Source organism: Glycine max, chromosome 10 (genome assembly GCF_000004515.6).
Source record: "Glycine max cultivar Williams 82 chromosome 10, Glycine_max_v4.0, whole genome shotgun sequence".
Taxonomy (NCBI): domain Eukaryota; kingdom Viridiplantae; phylum Streptophyta; class Magnoliopsida; order Fabales; family Fabaceae; genus Glycine; species Glycine max.
Window position 1 is genome coordinate 40,874,091 of NC_038246.2, and position 22,498 is coordinate 40,896,588.

Sequence of the window (22,498 nt, forward strand, 5' to 3'; positions counted from 1 at the left end):
TTATTTTATACATTTTTTGTGTGTACTTTGTACTTTTACACATGTATTTATTATAATTTTAGTCATTAGTTTTTCAATTAATAATTGGTTATACTTTTTCAAAGCAGTACAGTTCACACTTTTGAAGAGAGATATTATTTTTCTCGTCTTGGATAGAAAAAGAGAGAAACATATTAATGTAAGTAATAGTAGTATAAAGAAAATATAGTTTTATTGCGTAACTAAATACTAATTTCTAATAGGTTCAGAAGAAAATACTGGCCGATGATGAAAACAAATAAAAATTTATTGATATTCAAAAACACGCAGCTATTGCCTATTGGGAATAGATGAGGATGGGCTCTTAGTTTTATGATGACCTCACACTTGCATGTAATTGAAATTTCTGCAGACCTAATCTTCATATATAGTATCCACTTGAAATTTTTATATTAAATTTCAAATTTAATATTTATTTCTAGAAGGGAAAAAAATGAAAAAAGACTGAGACGGCAAGCAATCCCATTTATGTGTATACTGTAGGAATTGCCAGTGTGGTCACTTGCCACTCACGGACATCATCACTTGCCGTTTCTTAAATAGTTAAAATAATTTATTATTTATTTCAATTATTTAAAGAATATAATAGTATTTTTTTTCTAATTTTTAAAAGTCATATAGTTATTTATGTTGACCAATTCCATCATTTAAGTTTATATCTTAAAACTCACGTTAATAAAAAAGGTAGGTGCAATAGAAAATAAAGAAAAAAGAGAAGAGTAAAACCAGCTAGACACAGCACAAAGTAGAGACTGAGAATCAATGGAGACTTTAAAAAGAAGTGGTTTTGCTTATGTGCGCCATTTAAACGCAATTGCTGCTAATACATTAATCCTAGTAATTAACAATTAACATTAACAATTAACAATAATATATAAAGCCACCTGATGCAAATGTTAATGGTAATACTACAATTTTTCTAGTTGTGGCTGCTTGTGTTACAACTTTGTTGGCTGTGTCGTACATATACACAGATATCTTATTATGTTATGAATAAAAACAACCAATATCCCAATGTTCCACAATAATAATTAAAAATATAATTTGTAATTTTGTTCTCAAAGAAAGAAGACTCTGTCCCTGTGTCTCTGTATCTGTCTTTGTCTCTGTTCGTCTCGCTGAAGGAATCGCTAAGGATCACATTCTTTGCAGGTTTAGTTTCTGCTTCTGGCCACCTCTCAAGTTCTCTGCTTTTTTTAGGGTTCCTTTGATTCTGAATTGGATTGCAATTGGGTGCCTCACTCTGCTTTGCTCCATTGCTGCCACTCTATCAGTTCATGGTAAGACTCATTAGCTGCATGTGATTCTCAATTGGAGATCAGGATGGAGGGTGTTTTTTTTTTTTTTTGAAACGATAAATTCAGTTGTAGAAATTGTTCTTCCTCAAAAGAAGTTATTTTCTGGGTTGGAGATTATATCATGTTGGAAAATCGATTTAATTTATGTATTGGGTTGAATTCTGACAATTTTTTTTTTTTTGAGGCGGGGTCAATCCAAAATCTGAAATTCAAGATTTTGTGTAATTTTTCATTAACCCAATGGAGCATTTTTCTAATTACTTTGAAAAAGTTTTGAACTTCAAGCTTCAGTTTCCATTTCTGGAACTTTTTTTCTCTCTCTCATTAACGTTTTCCTGATTTATCGGTGGCTTTAGTGACAGTGGTTTGAAGCCGTGACAAGGCACGTAGTAGTTTCATCAATTAGTGCAAGAAAGAGATAAAAATAATAATGCAAGTGTTCCTTTGCGTTTCTGCAATTGTTGCTTGTTTGGATTTCTTTGGAAACCCTTTACTCACAAGTCATCATTCTCATTCTTTGCTCAATTTCACTTGCTATATCTTCTTCAATTTCATGAGCCAAAGCCTTTTGCTTGAAGCTACTTTGCCTTGAGGAAGTTCTCATTCTGGTTGATGTTTGTGTTTATGTTTTGGTTTGTGTTGTTGGTGTAACGGTGTGCACGGGGAGTGTTACCTTTTTTTTTGTTTGGTATTGGGAATGTTATGTTACCTTTTAGTTTCACTATCACCATGCATGCCTGTTGCAATCTTTTGAAACCTTTTCCTTGTCATCACAATGAAGCGTTGACACGGACCACACTTGTCATGTCTCATGCCGTTCTTGTGATCTAATTGCTTTTATGCCTATATTTTTTCCCCCTCAATCTCACGTTTCTCCCTGTGAATTTTTGGCTCAGAGAATAGCAGAACTTTTGACCTGACCAGTGAACTGCCAGGGCAAACGACAAGGTTAGTTGGATAAATCTTTGGTGCTTATTTTTTTAATTATGTGTTGAGATTATGGAATGAGGAAAATAAATAAAGAAATGAGAATCATTAATGCTGCTGAAAATGGCCAAATAAAAAATAAAGGAAAAATTAATGCTGCGGAATAAAGTACATGTCAATTTTAAAATAACATGGAGAGTTCTAGTCCAACTTAAAATGTAATGTTGCCCGTGAGTAACCTACTACCACTCCTTTGTTGGTTTACATTTAATTACCTATGCTGATGGCTTTTCTACTGTTAATTTCCCTGTAAGTTGTGAGTGTTCTCTAAACTTTTTGAACTTTGATTGATGAATAGTCATCTTTGTTTCTGGAGTATATTTGTGGAACTGTTATCCCCATAACTTTGTGAAGCTTGATGTCAGAGACAATATAAACTCGTTGTGTGCACAGAAACACAATACTCTTGGTGGTGATTCACTGTGTCTTCTTTCTATCATCAGGTGTAGTAGGACATGGGTTGCTTCGTGTCCACTCCAAAGGATTCTGGTGGAAATAGAAGGAGGCCAGGGAGTATTGGGGAGGTTTCTGTGTATGTTCCCGGTCTAAGAATTCCTAAACCTGTTGATTTTGCACAGTCACTTGGTGATTACTTGTCCAAGAATATAGTGGAGCGCCTGTCTGCTCTTAGAACTCGTATAGTTGTAATGGCTGGCCAAGAAGGTCCTACAATTACAAGAACAAAAAGGAAAAGTGCCACCCAACATGGTTAGTGCTAGCAAGGATGAATCATTTTACAATGAATGAGTTGCTCAAATTTAATGATGCATCACACAATTTCATCCTCAGGAGGTTCAACACTGGCTGATCTTCAGCAGGCTCTTGAAGATTACTTGCCAGTACTTTTGGGATTAGTCGAAAATGGTAAAGCATGTTTTAGACCATTCATATTTGATGGATGTTCTCTCCACAACATGTCAACCTCCAGATTAATTGCTTATCTGTACTGTGCAGGAAGCCATTTACAATACAAAGTACAATTTGATTGGGTGAATCAAGAGGATGACACAGAGGTAATTCCTATTTTTTTAATGCACACATTTCGGCTTTGATTTGAATTATCTATTTTCTCTCTGCTCTGCTTTCTTTTTTTGGTTTGTTGGTGCGACTGACATTTTTACAGGAAACAACCATGTCTAATGCCTGGTATGAAGTATTGTCAGTTTTGCACTTGATGGCAATGCTATTACTGTCACAGGCTAATTTATTACTTCTTCCCAGAACATCCACTGATAGTCATCAGCCAAAAGTATCAGAAGGTGAGTAATAAGATTTTTCGGCACATGTCAACATATTCCTTGTATAACTTGCCCCATAATCTTATTGTTTATTACATCAAACAACCAAAATACATTTGATCAAAATAATTCCAATTGGAGACACACACAAGTCAGTTAATCTTGTTTCTGCTTTGTGTGTATGTGATTTTGTAATTACATGGAGTCTGTTCTGTCGTCTTTAATTATTAGTATTTTCTTTTTTCTTTTTCTTTTTTGTTCTTTGTTCTGTGTCTTGTCTTGTTCATTGCATATGCAGTAAATAATTCTTCACAGTTCTCTGTGTTCAAGTCAGTTATCATAATTTGGAATGGAAATTTCATCTTATTAACAGAATAATACAAAATTTCTTGTAATTTTTTTCACCTGTTGGTTATATATTGTGGTAGCTGATTGACTAGAAACATATTTTTATTGTCTTATATGCCGTGTGTTTCTAATAATGTTGCTTCATTGACACCTTTATGTATATTGTTCCTATTGGGAAGTTTGAACTTTTGGTTAATTACTGGCAGAAAGCAGACGAGCTTCTGTTGATATCTTCTTAAAGGCAGCTGGGTATCTTGACTGTGCTGTAAGGCATGTTCTTCCACAGTTGCCTGGCGAACTGAGGTTTGTACCCATGTAATACAATCAGTTGACTGTCACACAGTTTCATGCAATCTAAACAATCTTCTGCTTTTTTATTTTTTTTGTATTACTCCTCTCACTGTTGGTTCTGATTTTAGGAGAAACTTACCAGTGGATCTCACAGAAGGAGTTCTTCGAGCACTCTGTCTACAAGCATTGGGACAGGTATTTATATTTTTGCCTAGCAGATAATTAAGAAGTGAAAATCTGTCACATTTAATGGCTAAACCAATGTGTCTTGTAAGTCATAGACTCATAGCTCTATTTAGGCAAACTTCTTGTTCATCATTCTTCTTACAAAGTTATGTTGTGTATTCAAGCAAATGATTAATAGATTTAGCTTGCTAGGGTTTATTTATGTATTTACTATTAAATTGGGAATGGACGAGGCCTAACTCGATCTAAAAAGCTAGTTCAAAGGAAACGAATGCCCAAGTAATTATAAATGATCCTTTGCCCATTTACTGGAACAATGTGGGATCATAATACATTCCAATTGCACCCAGTTGGATATTTGGAATGTGGAGTTTTCAAGAGTGGACATTTACTGGTAGCCTAATGCCAAATAGGCTCTAATATCAAATGATGAACCAATTACCTAAAATGCTTAAGTTGTTAATGAAGGCACTTGACTTGTATTTTTTATATCTCTAAACACTCCCCTACCTCACCTTGTGGTGAATTTTTTATTTAGAAGAATATGGGCATCTCTGATCAAACTCTAGACTACTTAGTCATGAAGACTTTGGTACTATCTCATAAATGAACTGGGCCTTAAGTAGGGACAGATCCAGAAATTTATTAAAAGGGGGGCTGTTTTTTTTCTTTTGTAATTTTTTAAATGTCTAACTTATAATATGTAAATATTTTTTTAAAAAATATTTAATATTTTTTAACATAAAATTGAAACTATTTTTTTATTTTAAATGATAATAATTTTAATTGTAATCATAATAACAACAAACACACAACTAGTTTATACAATTTTACACTAATTATCATCTTAATCATTGTCATAATAACAACAAACAAAACTAATTTCTTACAATTTTACGCCATCTAACCTTAACCATCGTTATTTTATATCATATGTAAAATTATACACTTATCAACTTAAAAATACATATACACATATACATAAGAAATACCAAGAGGGGGAGGGGGGGGGGGGGGGGGGGGCTAGGACCTCTACCTGCCCCCCTCTACATCCGTCACTGGCCTTAAGAATGGACTATGCTTGGATTAACTTCCAAAGCTAGCTTAAGGAAGATTGCCTATATATTCAGCCAAATTTTGGATCTAAACATACTCTTAACACCCAAGACTTGATATCTGAAGTGGGAAGTTTTCTAGACTTGACATCTATGGGTGGTCCATCATCATGAGTGGGATAGGCTTAGAAATCATATTTTAAACCAAAAATACCAAAAGCTTAGGCTATTAGGTGAAAATACATAAATGGTTTTATAATGTTGCTATTCTATTACACACGTCATTTGTTTGATATTAAAGTTCACTAGACTGCATTAATTAATAAGAATGCTACAATTCTTGGGAATTTTTTTAATGAATAATGTTGTTAACTGCATGTCATGCAAATCAATATGCTTGATGTAAAGAGAATACAACAACCAAGCCTTGTCCTACTAGATGGGGCAATGAGAATAGAGTAGAAAAATATTATTCAGTAGATTGGTACTATCACAGCTTGTGAGAGTCTGCAGAAACCAAAATCATTTTAGATGTTAATTTCAAAAAACATCAGATGATACTAAAAGTTTTGTTGATTATTAAGGAATCATTGACCTATATGCTCAGGCTGTCAAGACTCAAAGATTAGTTTTAATCTTTCCTCGCATGTGAAGATCCACCGAGCATGAAAAATGATAGAAATAAACTTTCAAAGATTCTTCTAGGATATTTAGGTGTCATAATGTGGACAGATGAATCAATTTTAGAGCGAGCATGGCCTATTGCTAAACCAAGACCTGAAGCTTATCAGACTAGTTTTATGCTTCCTATATTTTTTATTCTTCATTTCATTTATGAAGATAAAACTGCTATTATAATCAGAAAAAAAGGGGTTATGAGCCCTAGATAAACGCACATGCTTAGAGTAAGGCGCATCCAACAACAATGTGAGGCCATTTAAATAAAATCCTTTGTGCTTCACATAGATACCTTTTCTTTTTCCACTTAAAATCCATTATCGTTCTTCAGTTTAATCTTCCACATTAACTAGGTCATTTCAATTTTTTGGTCTAGCAGATTTCAGACCTTTACTCTTTTAAAAAGTTTATGGAAATATTCTGAAAAAGTGGATTTATATAAATATGCTCATAAGTTAGGCTAGTAATAGAAAAATTGTCACGCAAATCTTATTAAAAAAAGTAATAGAAATTTTTTGCATGTTGAATAATTGAATCTGGGAGCAATGTGTTCAAGTTTTCAGCATATTTATACATGTCTTTGTTGCCATAATTTACGAAAGGAATGAACTGATAAGGTTGAAAAAGAAGGAGTGAACATATTGTTCACTAGAATCGAGAACATATGTGTTTGACATTTTAGTATTTACACCAAATTTCAAGTCAACTCTTAGTTCCATTGATATAACAAATGTAAATTTTATTAATTGAGGGTGAAATTTAAAGCTGTGAATGGATTAAAAGAGGGACATTGTCTGATTGTTGCAATCATTTGAATTGAATTCATTGTCTAAATTCCTGTGGATTTTGTATTAATTAGCATATTAGCCAAGGATTGTTTGGTCTAATGATGCATTGTTTCCATTTAAGAATTTGTGTGATTCAAAATCATCATATTTGTGTATATGTGTTTCTCCTATCTGGGGTGGGAGAATGCCATGTAAAACATTAACTACATTGCATGGAAGACTGGAGAAGGGGACTGTTCAATATAGATAAATAGATACCTTTCACACCCTATCTCTCATATATCTATTTTGGGTATACTTGTTTATTTACTTGTTTTTTTAACAGGGTGTAGATATTCAACTTGGAATGGCAATTGATAGTACCAAAGCCACTCTTGCAGTGAAGCGTAGACTTGCATGTGAGATGGTGAAATATTGGCAACAGGTACAAATGCAAAGTTTTCGCTGCATGTTTTTTAGCAGGGTTTTTGTTCTGTTGACGAACTTTTGGTTTCTTTCTAAAAGGATTTCAAGACCATGTAACTAACTTGTATCTGTTATTTCTCAATTTATCCTTTGTTTTATTTTGTTCTATCTCCAATTTCTGATGGGATCTTCAACTTGTTTCTCTTGATTCTAAATATATAGGCTTTTTTTTTTCCCTAAGATAAATCTTTGTTTCAATTCTATATACTGTGTATGTGTATGCATGTGTGTGCATTAGTATGTTAATATGAATGCATTTAACCGACAAACATTACTTTATTTACACTGTTCATTTTGCAGGCTCAAGATAATATTATGAACCTTCCATTAGCAAATGGATGGGGTGAAAAACATCGTCTTTTTGTGAAATGGAAGTATATTGAAGCAAAGGTTTGAGTTTTTACTCACCAGTCATTTGCATCTTGCTATTTAATTATTATGTATTAGTATATGGTAATACAATTAGAGTGGAATTTGCTGAATACTGGCTGCCCTTTGACTATTAAATGCAGATGAAGTATAAAATGAATCAAATTAATAGATGGTCCACAAGATAAAATATGAAGTTGGTGTTGAAAGTTGAGAAGTTGAGGAGATTAGATCTTTATGTTTCTTAGGGTACAAAGATTAGTTGGAAGTGGCTATATGGACAATCGGTTGATTGTTCATAACTGACCTGTTTTTGAGAAGAGGCTGAAATCTGAAATACTTGTTCAAGCTGATGGTGATATCTTTGAAGAATAAAAGAGTATAATTAAATATTTTCTAAATTTTTATGATAAGTGATGCAAAATGCCCTGATATCCCTGGACCATAATATTATAATTGCAAACCTTTATTACACACATTCTAATAACCTAATTACATCTGGTAAATGAATTAAGAGTGCCCTAGAATTGTTGCTTATGTTGTGCTCCTCAATTATATTTGTTAAGATATCCCACTTTGATTATGAATATGACCAAAATATTCTTTACAAAAACTTAGGCAATCCTCTCCTCTTACCTAGTTATTGAGAGTTAGGCCTAGTCTACTTATTAAAATGTTATAAGAGTAAGCTTATCCAATCTTGATGTTGAGTCACCTGCAGCTGCCAGTGTTGCAAATTTCATGCTCTAAATGTCCAATTTTGGGCGTGAGGGACATGTGTTAAGATGGCTCACATTGATTAGGAATATGGCTAGAATACTCCTTGTAAGAATTGGGCAATCCTCCCCTCTTGAACTACCTATTGAGAGTGAGGTTGGCTCACATTGATTATTGGTTTTCTTGTTCTGTCTACTGTATATTATTTACTGTTTACCCTTACATGTTATTTGCATATTTTGTGTGTGCATGTGTGTGTTTGGGGGGACAACATTCTCTGGAAGAAAAACCTCGTTGAGTTGATAGTAGGTTTCAGCTTGGTTAAGGAAATGAGCACCTGTTTCTGTTTTTTGATTCTGACAATATTATGCTGTCATTTGATTTATTCTTATAATTTATTCCCTTAATCTTAATGAGACCTTGAACAACACAGCTACTGGTGTATATGGTATCTTTTATTTGAGCATACTCATGCATAATTCAGGAACAAGTATGGAAGATGCCTTTAGCAGAAGCAAGTGATGTGAAGGTATTGATATGCTTATTGTAATGATTTTCTAGGCTGCAGCATATTATTATCACGGATTGATTCTTGATGAGGGAAACACGGAGAAATCTCATGGGATGGCTGTAGCTTCTTTACAAGCAGCTGATGAGTATTTCAAAGAAAGTAAGAAGTTGTGTGAAGCATTCAATGCAGTACCTCCATTGTCAAGGTTAGTCGTAATATTCCCTTATACAAACTAATTTGTTTTTATGCTGTTATGTATCATTCTCAGAAAATGAGTCATGCGTCTTCTATATAATGATCATGTTATATATGATTTCCATTAACTGCAGAGTAATTTCTGCTTATTGCATAATTGCTAATAGCAGGCATGTGTGTGAAGATAATAAAAGGAACACTTAAAATGAATGGAATGAACATGATGCCTATGTGATTCTGTATGGACCAAAGACCTTAGTCTTATGCCTCCTTTTGAGAGGATTGCAATGTCCTCATGACACTTTTTGGTTCTTATGTATTTAGCAAATAAAATGTGTACTAAAATTCCTTAGCTAGTGATATAGGTATGCCTGTTCGAAACTTTGAGCAGCTAATCGGTTATTACTAAGCTTGGGTCATTGGTGAGGTTTGGCTCCTGAGTGTTGTCTTGTCTATTTGCATAGCTAATCTGTAGATATTTTCTTCCAGTTTAGGCATGCTTTGATTCAGAGTTCAGTATGTGTTTGTTTTATTGCTATCTATTTAGTCAAGTAACATATGAAATGATTATTTACTGTAGTAGCCAGAAATCTAGCAAATGTCATTTATATTTTTGTTCTGTCAACTATGTTCCGTGTCAGTTTTTGTGCCCGTGATTTGATTGGTCTTTGTTGAGTAACTCAACAAGTTTGCTCTTTGTTTCACCTCTGAAAGTAAAATGATTTTTGCCCTCATTATGAAACCAAGTAAAATGATAGTGAAAAATAAAAATTGGAAATTATTATATGTTGAGGATCATAATAAACCTTACAATATTTTAGCCATACCTTCTGATATAATTATTTATTAATTTGAATAAACTTAGCAAAATTTATTAGGGTTTTGAATGAAGTTATCCATTCCCTCTTCTTTTCGCTAGAATGTAATGCAACACCTTAAGAATCTCAAAAGGTAGAGTAGTTTTCCACATCCCTTTCTTGTCGAAGGACGGGGTCACCACTAGACCAGTAGGCATAATGGTCTGTGTACTTCAACTCTGGCATGAGCATTGCCCCACTAGACCAGCCCCCCTTCAATATTTTTAAAGTTTTTCTCAGGCACCTTTCTCATTGCCCCGTTTTATGAGCTGAACCTAATCATTGAAATCAGACCGTGGTTTTGATTCTTTATCATCTTTTAAGTTCTCAAGAAAATAGTACTTTTGGTGGTAATATGCTTTTTCATGATCCATCTAACTGGCAGTCATGGTGCAGAAATCCACCACTTTGGGGGACTATGAAATATCTTTACGAGAAAATTCCTAAGGATACTTCAAGCAAGGTGCGAATAAACCGTGATCTGTACTCCTATGAGAGGTAAACATTAGTGCATTAGTAAAATGTTTTAAAATATCATTTCATTGTTGATAATGATCCTTGCTTAATGAAAAGCAAAGAAGTAGAATGACTGATAAAATCATGTGTTTTGTTGTCAACGTTTATTACAGAATCATGGAGACAGCACCAACATTGCCTGATTTTGCCTTGGCTTTGAAACCAGATGAATATCAACTTCCGCAGATGGATCCCTCTTGGAGAACAGAAAATGTGAAAGACGGGCAAAGTGGCACCACAAATCATATCAATGGATGACAAACCATAAAACCATGTAAATTTGCAGACCTCAAAGATGTCGGCTTATCAGAAAGAAGGATTTCAGTCAACTTGAAGCTCAGAAGGGTGATTTTTCAATGCTTGTCAATGGTAGAAAATTAACTACTTTTGACTTTGTGTCTCCTTTTCCCTTTTTTTTCTTCATAAATTGATTCCCTCCCATCCTCCACAATATTTGAAAAAAGGCCAGCAAGTGGAAATAGAGCTTCAAGTTGTGTTCAATGTAAATTTTCTACTTGGGGAAAAAAAAAAGGTTTCCTTGCCCATACCCGAATAATATGATTATTACTGTTTTATTTCCGCATAAAGCCAGTCAAATCGTTGATGAACCCTTTAGCTTATAAATTTAAAGTGCCTCGTTATTTTCTTTGAAACTATCAAGTGAAGTGATGCTTGGAAAATTGTACCATTGCAGATAATTGTCTGGTTTCTTTCAATTTATTAGCTAATTGGTTTGAGATTAATCAATCCTCAAATTTTGTTGAGATCGTGCTTATGATGTTTCGTACAGTTGCAACCCACTTAAGATCAATCAATCCTTAGTTATACTTACATGTAATTGATCATAGTAAAACTAAATTCGATTTCCGTAGGTTATATTTTAGATTTGAGTCTTGTATTTAGAAAAAAAAAATGTCAAGAGAAAAGACTGGCTAGTCAATTTTTCTGAGAAATTAATAATCGTCAAAATTAGTGATATTATGTACCAATGTCGTAAGTTGATATTACTATTTATTTTTCTGAGAAATTAATAATCGTCAAAACCATTTATTTTGAGTTATACATTTGAAGGATATTACTATTTATCAGATTTGTTTTTATGCTGTTAAGTTGATTGATGAAATGTCGTAATACACGGCACCGTGTATTTGTTAATTATGGTCAGGAAGTTTTATAAAGTGAATCAGATTTTTATTATATTTATTTGAATATGTTCAACGCATTTGGATTTATTGGCTCGTGGTAGAATGCAGGTTGAACTCAACTCTCCTTTTGCGGTCATGGGTATAATCATGTGATTAGGTAGCTGACTAGGTTCAATGGATACTTTCTTTCTACAATTCTAGGTCTGATTTCCCAAAACCTATTTGATGCACAAACCCTTCATTGTCTTACACTAATTAAAATTGTTATTTTCCTTCCAATACTTGAATACTTCATAATGAACATAATATTTTATTGTGTTTCATTTTACTCCTATCAAAGCTCAAACTATTCACTTGTTTAACTCACAAATCTATAACTATACCCTATCCCATAATGCAGTTGTGGTTCGAGTAGTGTTACCCGAAAGATCAAGAATCCCTTATATCAATTAGGCATTTAGTTTCGGCATTAAGGCCAAGGAACTTAAAAAGAAGGAATCCCTTATATAATGAAATAAAGAGCAAATTACACTCATATCTTCTATGTTTAGGGCTTATTACACTCGTATTTCTTCCATTAAAATGCATTACTTTTGTCTCCCCTCAACTATCATTGTTACGGACGATGTTAAATCTTTTGCAAAATATCCAAAACACCCTTATAACTCAAGTCCACTCTCAAAAACCCTTATTCACAAAATCCTTCCTAATCTTTAGTACCACTAGCCTCCGCCATATCCCTCGACAACCACTGCAGCCTCGTTGTCTCCGTCGTGCCCATCGTTGTCACTGTCCTCAACAACATCTTGGTAGTTGCGACTGCCACACAGAATCCATGGAGGCGGTGGCACAAAACGTGTGGTTTAGGCACTGCAAAATGCACAGTTTAGGTGCGAGGAATGAAACTCTATGAGATGTCACACCGAGGCCAGGAGCGGCAGCAAACCGTTGCTTCATAGGTTCGACAAGGAGGACCCCATTCCTCTCGATTCACCCCTTCTTGCTTTTATTCAGGCCACACAAAGGAACAAAAGAAACGAACGAAGACATCTTGTGGAATACATACTGCAGCAGCATAAATTTGACTCGGGTTGTTCGAATATGGCAAAGCAATTGCTTGTATTTTATTTGTTGGGGTGGGAGGAAAATTAGTACCTGTGTAATGTGGGTGGGTAGACATTTATAATTAAAACTTGTGTATCTGTTTGTTTGATTATGCACATCTTGTGTTGTTTCAGATTTAATATAAAAAATGCTTTAAAAAAAAACGAAGACAAAACGAATTTCAGCGCAAAATTAATTGAATTGAAAGTGAAGTAAAAAGTTGTTGGAAGAATTGTATAGGAATGAATAATGATAGGGTTTTTTTTTCTTTGCCTCGTGAGGGAATTTTTCGAAAAAGTGAAATTGGTCCAGATTGGAATGCTTACTTGGCTTCTTCAAGTGTAGATGATACCTTGTGGGATTTTAAGGATGAGAATTGTTGGTCAGTGAAAAGAGGGAGTGATAAGGGGAATTTGATTTCTTCAAGATGGGAATACGGTGTGGGCTTCTTCAAGTGCAGATGATATGGTGTGGGGTCTCAAGTGCAATTTGATTTCTAAATGTGCTAAAAATTGCATTTTCCCATTCAGAGCTCAGTTTGGATCTGTGTTGATCACCTGAGTTGTTTATTATATGCATTGAAATTGTGTTTTTGAAACTGTCTTAAAATGTTCTTAGTGTTCTTAAACTTATTGTTGAAAGCAAGAAAAACATAGTGTGCCCATGAAGAAGATAAGGACATTTTGGACAAAAAATTTCATTGAAACTCATGTGCATGGCACATGATGTCCTGAAGTTAACGGAATAGACAGTCAGGGAGGGAGTCTTTGTGCAATGAGTTGCAACAATGAGGATGGGTTTGAGTAAGGTTCCAACAATGAGTGGGTTTGAGTGTAATAAGTATTAAATACAAAAGAGACGAGTGTAATTTGTTCTAAAATTAATACAACTATCAGAATCCAGGGATATTTCACCTCTAAAAACAGATCTAATACACTCATACTTAGTCATTGAAAGAGAAGTGAATGATACGACATTCACGATACATTGCCAAATTGCAAAGACTAGTGTATTAGAAACCAATTTTTTATGCGTTAAGCAGCTTAAATGGGACAGGAGTTTTCAACATACTGCTTCAATATCTTTCAGCTGCCGGAACAAATTGCAATCTACTCTACTGTGCCGTTTGTATCATCTCCTTCAGTTAATTGATTTTGCTTCTCTTGTTCCACTGTAAAAAGAAAAAGAAAACAGCGTAATGACTCCAAATTCATTAGAAGGCACACAAGTAATTCAGATGAAGGTGTAGTATTTACAAAATCAAACTGAGATACAGATGATAGAAAAACTAAGAGCAGTTCCCCATCCAACTAAACAGAACATAGATAAAGAATTTGCACAGCAGAAACTAAATTAGACCCTATAACTATGAGATTTGAAATTACTTTTAAAATAGTGCTATTCTAGTCAAACTACCATTACAATTCAAAATTAAAAAATTAACTTGGTGACCAACAATTTGAATTGTGATTTGATAAACCTCAGTTTAAACACATAATAATCCTACTTCTTTCTCTGGAAATGTGAAAGAAATAGAGACAAAAATATATTTAATTGAGACAAAAATGCACTTTAATTTCAGTCTTTTAAGTTAGTCTCCACTCTTATGTTTAATTTTCATTCCTACTCCCTAAACTTTTATTTGTTTTAGTAACGTCTTGTGTCTAACAAAAAAGTCACCATCTTTGTCCTAAACACTAACTGTTTCATTGACTGGCATAAATTGCCTATATGATCCACCAATGGCTTCACAGTGGCAAGAACTTCAAAGCGAACATTTGGGTCATTCTATTAGGCAAAAAAAGTGAAAGACAGCAATCGTATTTCTATTCTTCCATCCGTCTTTCCCTTCCCTAATCTCTAGCTAGTTTTGGAGACCAAAAGAATTTCTATTCTCTAAACATTTAGACCATCCACTGATCCACCATTTTGCTGAACATACCAAATAAAAAAAATCCTGCAGTGAACTAGAAACTTCTTTCTTAAATGTAGCCAACACCTTTGAAGGGAAAAACAAAATTGGGGGGAAGAAAAAAAATGGTGCCATTTACAGAATAGAAACTATGACTAAAACATTATCACAAAGAATTTCGGGGGCATAAACATTCATGTCATGAAATAAGGCATCAACAATTAGCATAACTAAGAGAAAATAGCCATAGTATAACAGATATTAATAAGATGAGTAAATTCATCGAACAACAGAATTGAGGAATAATAAGGAGATGCGTAAATACCCATGAGTTGATAAAGAGCCTTCTGAGTTCGCTTCTCGAGCTTATCAAGCTTCTTCTGGACGTCTCTTCGCAGGTCCCAATTAGGTTTCTTCGGAGCAATATTCAAGAACGGATCCTCCTTAGCTTCAGGCTCGGGTGGAGGCACATCATCCACAGGGTCTTCGAACTTTGGGAGCACCGCGGGGGCAAGCTTCCCTTCCTGGAGGTTTTTGTCGTGAGGAACGTAGTTACGGAACTTCATTCTGCAACACAAATTTCAATAATCCCATATCAGATGAGTGTTAGGGTATATCAAAGAAACAAAACACAACGAAGGTAGATAGATTATAGATACTCACTCTTGAGGTTCTTGATCTTCTTCATTATCATCGTCCTTGTTGCCGTTAGGTTCAGGTTCGGGAACACTCGACAACTCCTGAGCGGCTCTGAGAGCTAGCAGTCTTTCGCGACGGGACGCAACGCTTTGCTCAATCGAATCCTCTTCGCTACCCATTTTTTCCCTCACAATCCAAATTTTCTGCTATTCTATATCTAAATATATAAACACAAACCCTAACCTTCTCCACACTTCAGCCTTCACCTCCTCCTTCAAATTCAATTTTTTTTTTTACTAGTTACAGCTTGCATATATAATGTACCAAATGCATAAATAATTAATTGAAGGAGTTATTGGATTAAGATTTCAAACGATTTTAAAAGACTTTTTTATGATTAAAAAATCTTGTGGTATTCAATCAAGACTTTTATAAAATATAAACAAATCTTGTGGTATTCAATTAAGACAATAAAGATTTTTTTTTCAGGGCAACAAAATCTGTTGGTATTCAATTGAAATTTCTTACCACTTTTAAAATGTCTTTTGGTATTCAAAAGTAAATAGATTTTGATGGATTCTTTTGTAGAATGAATTTTGAGAGACTTTTTAGTTAGAAATACACATAAAATACTCCTCCAACAATCTCACCCAAACCCTTGAGACTTTTCATAATCTTCCAAAGACTTTTTCTTCTCCTGCCGAACAAGACACAAACCACTACCAGGTTCATTCTCTTACAACTTTTCAATCAATTTTACCTATTTTTTTAATGGCAATCGATAGTCAATATTGTTCGTACTATATGTATATTACGCAAATCAAAAGAAAAGGGTGCTGTATATGCTTCAAGATTTCGTATTCATATTGTTTTCAACGTCCAGGCAATGAATATGCATCAAAAGAATGACAATTGATATGCATCAAGATTTCATATTACTTTTTTTTTTAGTACTGTATATGCAAATCAAAATAAAAAACTCTTTTTTTTTTCTGTTTCTTCAACTTGTTTTTTTACAACGTCCATTATTATTATTATTATTATTTTCTTGTGTTATTATTAAAATGTTAATTATTAATGTGTTATTATTATTTTTTTGACAGCGTGTTATTATTATTATTATTGTGTTAATAATTTTTTAATTGTTAGTGTTATTATTATTGTTATTTTGTTAATAGTTTTTTTTAAATGATTTTATGATATATGAGTATTATTTTTATGAAAAATGCTAACATGTGCCCTTAAGACACTTGTTAGTGTATTATGTATAGAAATTTTGTATTGAAAGTTGTGCAATTTACTTTTTTAAAAGTCAAAAATTATTGTTTTTAAGACATAGTTACTATTGGAAGTATCCTTAACATGTGCCCTAAGTGCGCATGTTAGCATGAAGTGAGAATCACTTTGTTATTATTTTTTTAGGCAATAATGACTTTGTTATTAAAAGGTTTAAAATTTCTATCGTTTTTATTTTCTTTATTCAAACATTATAATTTATTTATCATCTTTTTCATTCACTTTTGTAACTTCCGTTATTTTTTTGTTTAAAATGTATTAATCTTTCAAAATCTTAAAAATCCATAAAGTACTTTGAAATCTTAAAAATCTGTGTTAGAAATCCATTATAATCTTGGGTTAAGAATCTTGATTGTAAAAAGTCTTTTAAAAAAAATCTTTTAAAATCCCACAAAATCAATACAATCCCACATAATCTTTTAAAATCTTCAAGATTGTTTTTGTCAAAATATTCTCTCAAAATCCCAATCCAATACACCCCCTAAGAATCTAATAGCACTATTAATTGTGAAGCATATCTATAGAGAAAATAACTTATTCATTAACATCATAAAGTTTTGTATAATTATTCCATCATAATTTATCATATGATAAATTTTTTAAAATTAAACATGTGATGTTAATAATCTTATTATATTATTAATCAATTGTAAAGCCATTAAATATTTCAATAATTTTGTGACGCTTTTAATTATTGATAATTGTATGTGATCACCTTTATTTACTTTTAATTGTAAAACAAAATTAATCACATTTGTATATGTAATTAACATGTTTTTATGTGAATGTTAGGTGTAAATTAGTTACATTTTCTTGAGCCCTCCTTTTCTCTCTTCAATCGAATCCTCAATTGGAGGAAGTTTGACAAAGCTTACGCCGTTTCAATTATTATTATTATTTTTAGCTTAAATCGGTGATTAGTCGCACATTGTTGTCAACAAATCTTGAGACGTTTATTCACTCAATCAAAAACAGGCAATCGGATCAACTCTCAAGATCAAGAATGACAAAAGCAAAACCATAGACAAAAAAAGATGTTGTATGGAACAGCTGCAATAGCAGTGTAAAAGAAATCCATAAAAGAATCAAGTCTTCCAGTCCAAAAAAACAAGGAATAGAAATAAACAAATGACATGAACTAATTAAGGCAAGCTTTTCCATATCAAAGTTTCAATCTAAACTTGCAGTTGCTAGCCTTGATGCTTATGAGATTATTAGATGACAAGCTATCCACCACCAAAAGGCATTCTCCCAACACTCTCACCTTCATCAGCTTCAACCTCCCAAGTTTGATGGCTATTGGTGCATGCACCTTGAGATCCAATGGAATGCGCCCTGTCTGCTGTTGCTGCTGCAGTGCATTCATTAGGGTGCTTCCAGACTGCACTTGACCACTCAAGGACACATTGAGCACTGTTTTGTTCTCATGACCTTGGTAGAATTGTGGCAGTGACCCTTCACAGAGCCTTGTGTTTGTGTACCACACACTCAACTTTCCACCCTTTTCATAGTAGATGCCAATCTTCTTGTTTGGGTTGGTTGCTGTGATCTTCACATCAAACTTTGCATAGAGGCTCATGTCAAAGTTAAGCCTCAGATCACTTATCCTGAGAGTGTCAACTGAGTAATCAGGAAGCTTTGGTTGGAAGACTAGATAAAGGATTCCAACACTTGCTGCAAAGATAATGAGGAGGAGAACAACCAAGATTATTGTCCAGCATATGCACTTGCAGCAACAGCTTGAGCTTCTTTTGTGTGGTGTAGGGTATGCTGCTGGCATAGCACGTGGTAGAGGTGGAGGATGGTGCAAAGGAACACCCTTTTCTGATCTTGATGAGCCTGGAGGGACCAATGGAGTTGTTGGGGGCGGTGGTGCTTCCCCCTCCATAGGGTGGATCCTCAGTCTCTGATGATCTGCCATGAGTACAAGTAAATTTGCTGAGTGCTCTTTTCTCTCAGATTTTGTGATGACTAACACCCTTTTATTTGTCGCTTGTGTTGCTGCTATATATGTACTCGCTTTCCTTATTTGACTTCTAAATATGAAAATACCTATTGTAAGGTGGATTCATTGGTCTTTCAGAAGGTACTGTGGTGTGGTTACCTTCCTCACCTACTAACTGCATGTAATTTACCGAAATAGATTAGTGGTAGTTCATCTAAATATTGACACTTTGTTGTGTAGCGTTGCGTCAGAGACAAGAGTTTCTTTTCACTTTTTCTTTCATTGAAGCTGCGACACCTGTAAAGACATAGGTGTGAGTGTGAAAGACACGTCAGCATTAAGCTGTAGGAACAGAGATACTTATAATTATACACACCTTATGTTTTTATAGCTCTATTATTTAATTGTATGATAAGTCTTACTAGAATTTTTGCACTTTACTGTTTTTGCCTCTTTACTCTAGTGTGAGACAATGTACAACAATGCACCAAACATCATCGTTTCCACAGTAAGAAATGCATGGCAAGTGCTGGTAATTCTTGCCACAAAATGAGGAGATAGACGTATTGCATTCTTCAAACTTTCTTTGCCATGAAGGAAACCTTACTTGCACATTAAGGCTACTTTTCACATACTTTACAAAAAGACATTATGGTAGATGGGTAAATAATAGTGTTAGCTCTTAACAAAAACTTGACCAAGCAATTTTTTTTGTTCTTTTACTTTAATTGGGTCTTAGGATGTTCCTTGAAAGTTAACAAAGAGTGTATACAACTATGAACCTAGGGAGGTAGTTTCTGATGCATGCCCGACTTAATTAGGAATTATATTGGCTACATAACTTATTCAGCACAACTACTACGCTTGCGTTTGAATTTATTGAATAGAACTTAATTGCTTTTCAACTGGGGCCTATTCTGACTTCAGTATTGAGAACTTTTGTGTATATCACTAACAAAATTTAAAATGGCGACCTCGTGCACAAAATTCTGAATAATATAACATACACCTTCAGCAGAACTCTTTCCGAGACCAAACTACATGACTAAACAACTTAATTTACAATTACATAGCAGGTTAAAATAAATGGCGCCAGAATAGCAATAACGGTAAGCACCATTTGTCTTTGATTTGTAAAACAAAAAATGCTTGAGGATAAAATTTAGTTGGCATAACAATAGACAGAGACTTGATGATACCAAATCAAGCAAGTTGTTAAACCAATCCGAACACCTAAATTTACCATCTTTAAGGGAAGAGACAGGAACAGAGATGTTCTCCATTTCACATATGCAATCGAAAGATTATAACTCATAACCACTTGAATCAATTTTTATTGTTCTGTCGACATAATAATCCTATGCCAGTTTCTCAAAACTTGTATACCGAAGAAACAATTGCAATTGTTATTCAATCTGGATCTCTTGTGGAGCTTCCTCAGTTGTTGACTCTTCTGTATTGGCTTCTTCTTCACTAATACCTGCAGCTTCCACAGTCCTAGTAACCCATTCCTTGAGGGGCTCCTCATTCAAATCAAGTCTCAAAATACCCGCAAACATTCCACCCAAGAATGCCACTGGTTCCTGAAATTATAGCAATGACAAAAGTTGAGTAAAACACATCAAGTTTTTATTGCTAACCAATCAACATCCTTGTGGGCAGAACTGAATGATTTTTCAGCCTATAGCATCGAGACAAAATCCAATTAACTATATCTCAGGAGTCAAGGGATACTAACTTAGCTAATCATCAAGTTGAGAATATTGGTGGTAGGCTTTTAACAAAGTAACAAGGTTTCATTAATTCAAGTTAGCAACAAAAAGCCTTTTTTTTTTGTTCTTTTTTGGATAAAAGCAGATTAAGATCACTAAAATGTCTACCCATGAACTGAGCAGGAACTCATTGCTTTCTCAATAAATTGCATTTCAGTTCTGTCATAAAATTTTCTCAAGCACAGGAGACAAGTTGATGGAGGCATCACATAAATTGCATATGAAATATTACAAATAATTAACATTACAACCAGTTCAAATGTGAGTAATTATAGGAAGAAGAAAAAAGAGCACAAAATTGAGCACCCAAGAGCCTTTGCCCTCTAGTTGTGGACATATATATAAAAAAAACATAAGAACTACATTTAACGATCATAAGTATTCATAAAAGATAAATGTAATTAATAGGGAATGTCAACAGGATTAACTAAATCTCTGATTCCAATTTATTTAGTTTCCCCAATATTCTCTGATATACTTTCTGTTTTATTTCATCAATTGACAGATGTTAATAGCGGTAATTAGTCATGAATTAGGCAAAGTTTCCTTGTATAACGTTAAAGATTATTATTTAATGGGATTCTCTCCATGATGTGAGGCATTCAGTCAATTTTGATAGGGAAAACTCAAACAAGCATTTTCACTGATGAACAAAACAAATAAAAAATAAAAAAATTCTAAAAGTTGTCATTCTGCAGGTGTCAAGACTCTGCATATTTTTCTACAGCAGCTTGTCTGTGTATGGTTGGCATATATTGTAGTATCCAGAATGCTAATGATCAAATTAGCAATGCTGATTTCAATTATCCACCCAAATAAAATGATTTTTGCATCACATTCAGTAGTTATTTGATTAAAATCAGAAAACAAGATACTTGTATCGCACTATAAGATGGAGCAACAATTGTCAATAACCTGACACCAAAGTGAAGATATTTTAATCAAATTTGATTACCACATGTAGCACTAGTACATAGAAATATATTTAACTGATAATTGAATGACATATTTTCAGCAGATTGGTGTAAAAGTCGCTCAAAACTTCTCCACAGATATTTCCCACCAGCAGCTTTATCCGTTGATAACTTATTTGTGTATGAATCAGTGGTATTAGTTTTTTGACTGTGGACAATAATTAAGCTTAACCTGACTGTGAAGTTGGCAACAAAGTTCACATGACACAACTCTGGAGCAACATGCTATAATCATACCATATAGCCCCACCAGTCAAGCATCCCTACCTACTCCAAAGCCTAAAACAAATGTCTGTTTGGGATTAAGTTTCTTTAGAGGTTCTTGCATTCCAAGTGGAGAGCATCTAGTATTCTAGTCTCCCTAGTACAATGTAAGAACACTTTGAAACCCAAACATAGTTTGGCTATGTATGATGTCATGAGATACTTCTCATTTTTTAAGAGTAATTAAGCATGTGCATCCCTCTTCCTCACAGCCATTAAAGTTAATACTTAACAATAACAGACGAACATGACTCCTATAGACACTTCCATCCATCCGTGCTTTAATTTAAAGTGCATTTTTTTTTTTATCTTAACATATAAAATTTTAAGAGCAGATACACCATTCACCAAAAAAAAGAAGAACAGATACACCTTCACTTGTTCATTTTAAAGACAAATTCACTTTAAAAAAGCTTCCTTCATTACATACATAAGTGGTAAGAGAGAAGAAGGCACATACCTTGAGAGCTTCTTTGACGATGGGGTCTTGTTCAGGATTAAAGAAAAAGGCTTTAACCCCATTCCTATTTCCATTCCTTTTCCCAGTGCCAAAGATGCTTCTGCTCATTCCTCCTCCAATTATGGTTGGCCCATGTGAAAATAACCTAAATTCTTGCTTCGATTTCAACCACTGTTAATTAATTAAATGAATCAGATACGTTATTGAAGGGAAAATGAAGAAGTGAGGTGGGAATGGAAGGATAACGGACCCGAGTAGATGGCAGTGGCAGCAGAGGAGAATTAACAAGGAGAGTCATAGCTATGCTTGCTTGGTAGCAACAGGGGGCAATTCTCTCCACAATTAGGGGAAAATAATCTTCACAAATGCCAATGTTCTACTAGATTTTATTTTAAAACAAGAGATAGGAACTGAGTCCGAGATAAAGCTGTGTGTGATCGAAAAGAAAG

At 33.9% G+C, this 22,498-nt stretch overlaps 4 protein-coding genes across 7 annotated transcripts; 1 reads left to right on the forward strand and 3 right to left on the reverse strand.

Moving 5' to 3' along the window:
• The first annotated feature begins 798 nt into the window (after nucleotides 1–798).
• On the forward strand, nucleotides 799–11,191 carry LOC100813397 (uncharacterized). Of its 4 annotated transcripts, none has more exons than XM_006589179.4 (13): nucleotides 799–1,319; nucleotides 2,234–2,285; nucleotides 2,768–3,032; nucleotides 3,114–3,188; nucleotides 3,279–3,337; nucleotides 3,448–3,583; nucleotides 4,117–4,213; nucleotides 4,330–4,396; nucleotides 7,234–7,332; nucleotides 7,674–7,763; nucleotides 9,021–9,175; nucleotides 10,419–10,520; nucleotides 10,652–11,191. In XM_006589179.4, the coding sequence occupies exons 3-13, from the start codon at nucleotides 2,780–2,782 to the stop codon at nucleotides 10,794–10,796; spliced, it is 1,278 nt and encodes a 425-aa protein (XP_006589242.2). In that variant the 5' UTR covers nucleotides 799–1,319; nucleotides 2,234–2,285; nucleotides 2,768–2,779; the 3' UTR covers nucleotides 10,797–11,191. The 4 variants fall into 4 exon arrangements, with proteins under 4 accessions (XP_006589242.2, XP_040861726.1, XP_040861725.1 ...); XM_006589181.4 differs by having other exon boundaries at nucleotides 828–1,319; nucleotides 3,523–3,583; XM_041005792.1 differs by having other exon boundaries at nucleotides 821–1,191; nucleotides 3,114–3,337.
• A 2,345-nt stretch (nucleotides 11,192–13,536) lies between these two features.
• Nucleotides 13,537–15,620, reverse strand: LOC100306131 (cwf18 domain-containing protein). Its single transcript, NM_001251122.3, has 3 exons — nucleotides 15,363–15,620; nucleotides 15,025–15,266; nucleotides 13,537–13,958 (listed from the first exon to the last, which is right to left on the reverse strand). The coding sequence occupies exons 1-3, from the start codon at nucleotides 15,515–15,517 to the stop codon at nucleotides 13,897–13,899; spliced, it is 459 nt and encodes a 152-aa protein (NP_001238051.2). The 5' UTR covers nucleotides 15,518–15,620; the 3' UTR covers nucleotides 13,537–13,896.
• A 2,072-nt stretch (nucleotides 15,621–17,692) lies between these two features.
• LOC100813932 (NDR1/HIN1-like protein 6) lies at nucleotides 17,693–19,630 on the reverse strand. Its single transcript, XM_003536133.5, has one exon. The coding sequence runs from the start codon at nucleotides 18,553–18,555 to the stop codon at nucleotides 17,797–17,799; it is 759 nt and encodes a 252-aa protein (XP_003536181.1). The 5' UTR covers nucleotides 18,556–19,630; the 3' UTR covers nucleotides 17,693–17,796.
• Nucleotides 19,631–19,847: 217 nt separating this feature from the next.
• LOC100500510 (uncharacterized) lies at nucleotides 19,848–22,498 on the reverse strand. Its single transcript, NM_001248472.1, has 3 exons — nucleotides 22,300–22,498; nucleotides 22,050–22,220; nucleotides 19,848–20,162 (listed from the first exon to the last, which is right to left on the reverse strand). The coding sequence occupies exons 1-3, from the start codon at nucleotides 22,345–22,347 to the stop codon at nucleotides 19,986–19,988; spliced, it is 396 nt and encodes a 131-aa protein (NP_001235401.1). The 5' UTR covers nucleotides 22,348–22,498; the 3' UTR covers nucleotides 19,848–19,985.

Coding starts and splice junctions, on each gene's coding strand:
- LOC100306131 (NM_001251122.3), bottom strand. CDS start 15,517: ATGGGTAGCGAAGAGGATTCGATTGAGCAAAGCGTTGCGTCCCGTCGC. Junction 15,267..15,362: donor GAAGATCAAGAACCTCAAGA/GTGAGTATCTAT, acceptor TTTGTGTTGCAG/AATGAAGTTCCGTAACTACG. Junction 13,959..15,024: donor GGCTCTTTATCAACTCATGG/GTATTTACGCAT, acceptor TTCTTTTTACAG/TGGAACAAGAGAAGCAAAAT.
- LOC100813932 (XM_003536133.5), bottom strand. CDS start 18,555: ATGGCAGATCATCAGAGACTGAGGATCCACCCTATGGAGGGGGAAGCA.
- LOC100813397 (XM_041005792.1), top strand. CDS start 2,780: ATGGGTTGCTTCGTGTCCACTCCAAAGGATTCTGGTGGAAATAGAAGG. Junction 3,033..3,113: donor GAAAAGTGCCACCCAACATG/GTTAGTGCTAGC, acceptor TTTCATCCTCAG/GAGGTTCAACACTGGCTGAT. Junction 9,176..10,418: donor GCAGTACCTCCATTGTCAAG/GTTAGTCGTAAT, acceptor GTCATGGTGCAG/AAATCCACCACTTTGGGGGA.
- LOC100500510 (NM_001248472.1), bottom strand. CDS start 22,347: ATGACTCTCCTTGTTAATTCTCCTCTGCTGCCACTGCCATCTACTCGG. Junction 22,221..22,299: donor TGCCACTGCCATCTACTCGG/GTCCGTTATCCT, acceptor ATTAATTAACAG/TGGTTGAAATCGAAGCAAGA. Junction 20,163..22,049: donor TCGTCAAAGAAGCTCTCAAG/GTATGTGCCTTC, acceptor CTATAATTTCAG/GAACCAGTGGCATTCTTGGG.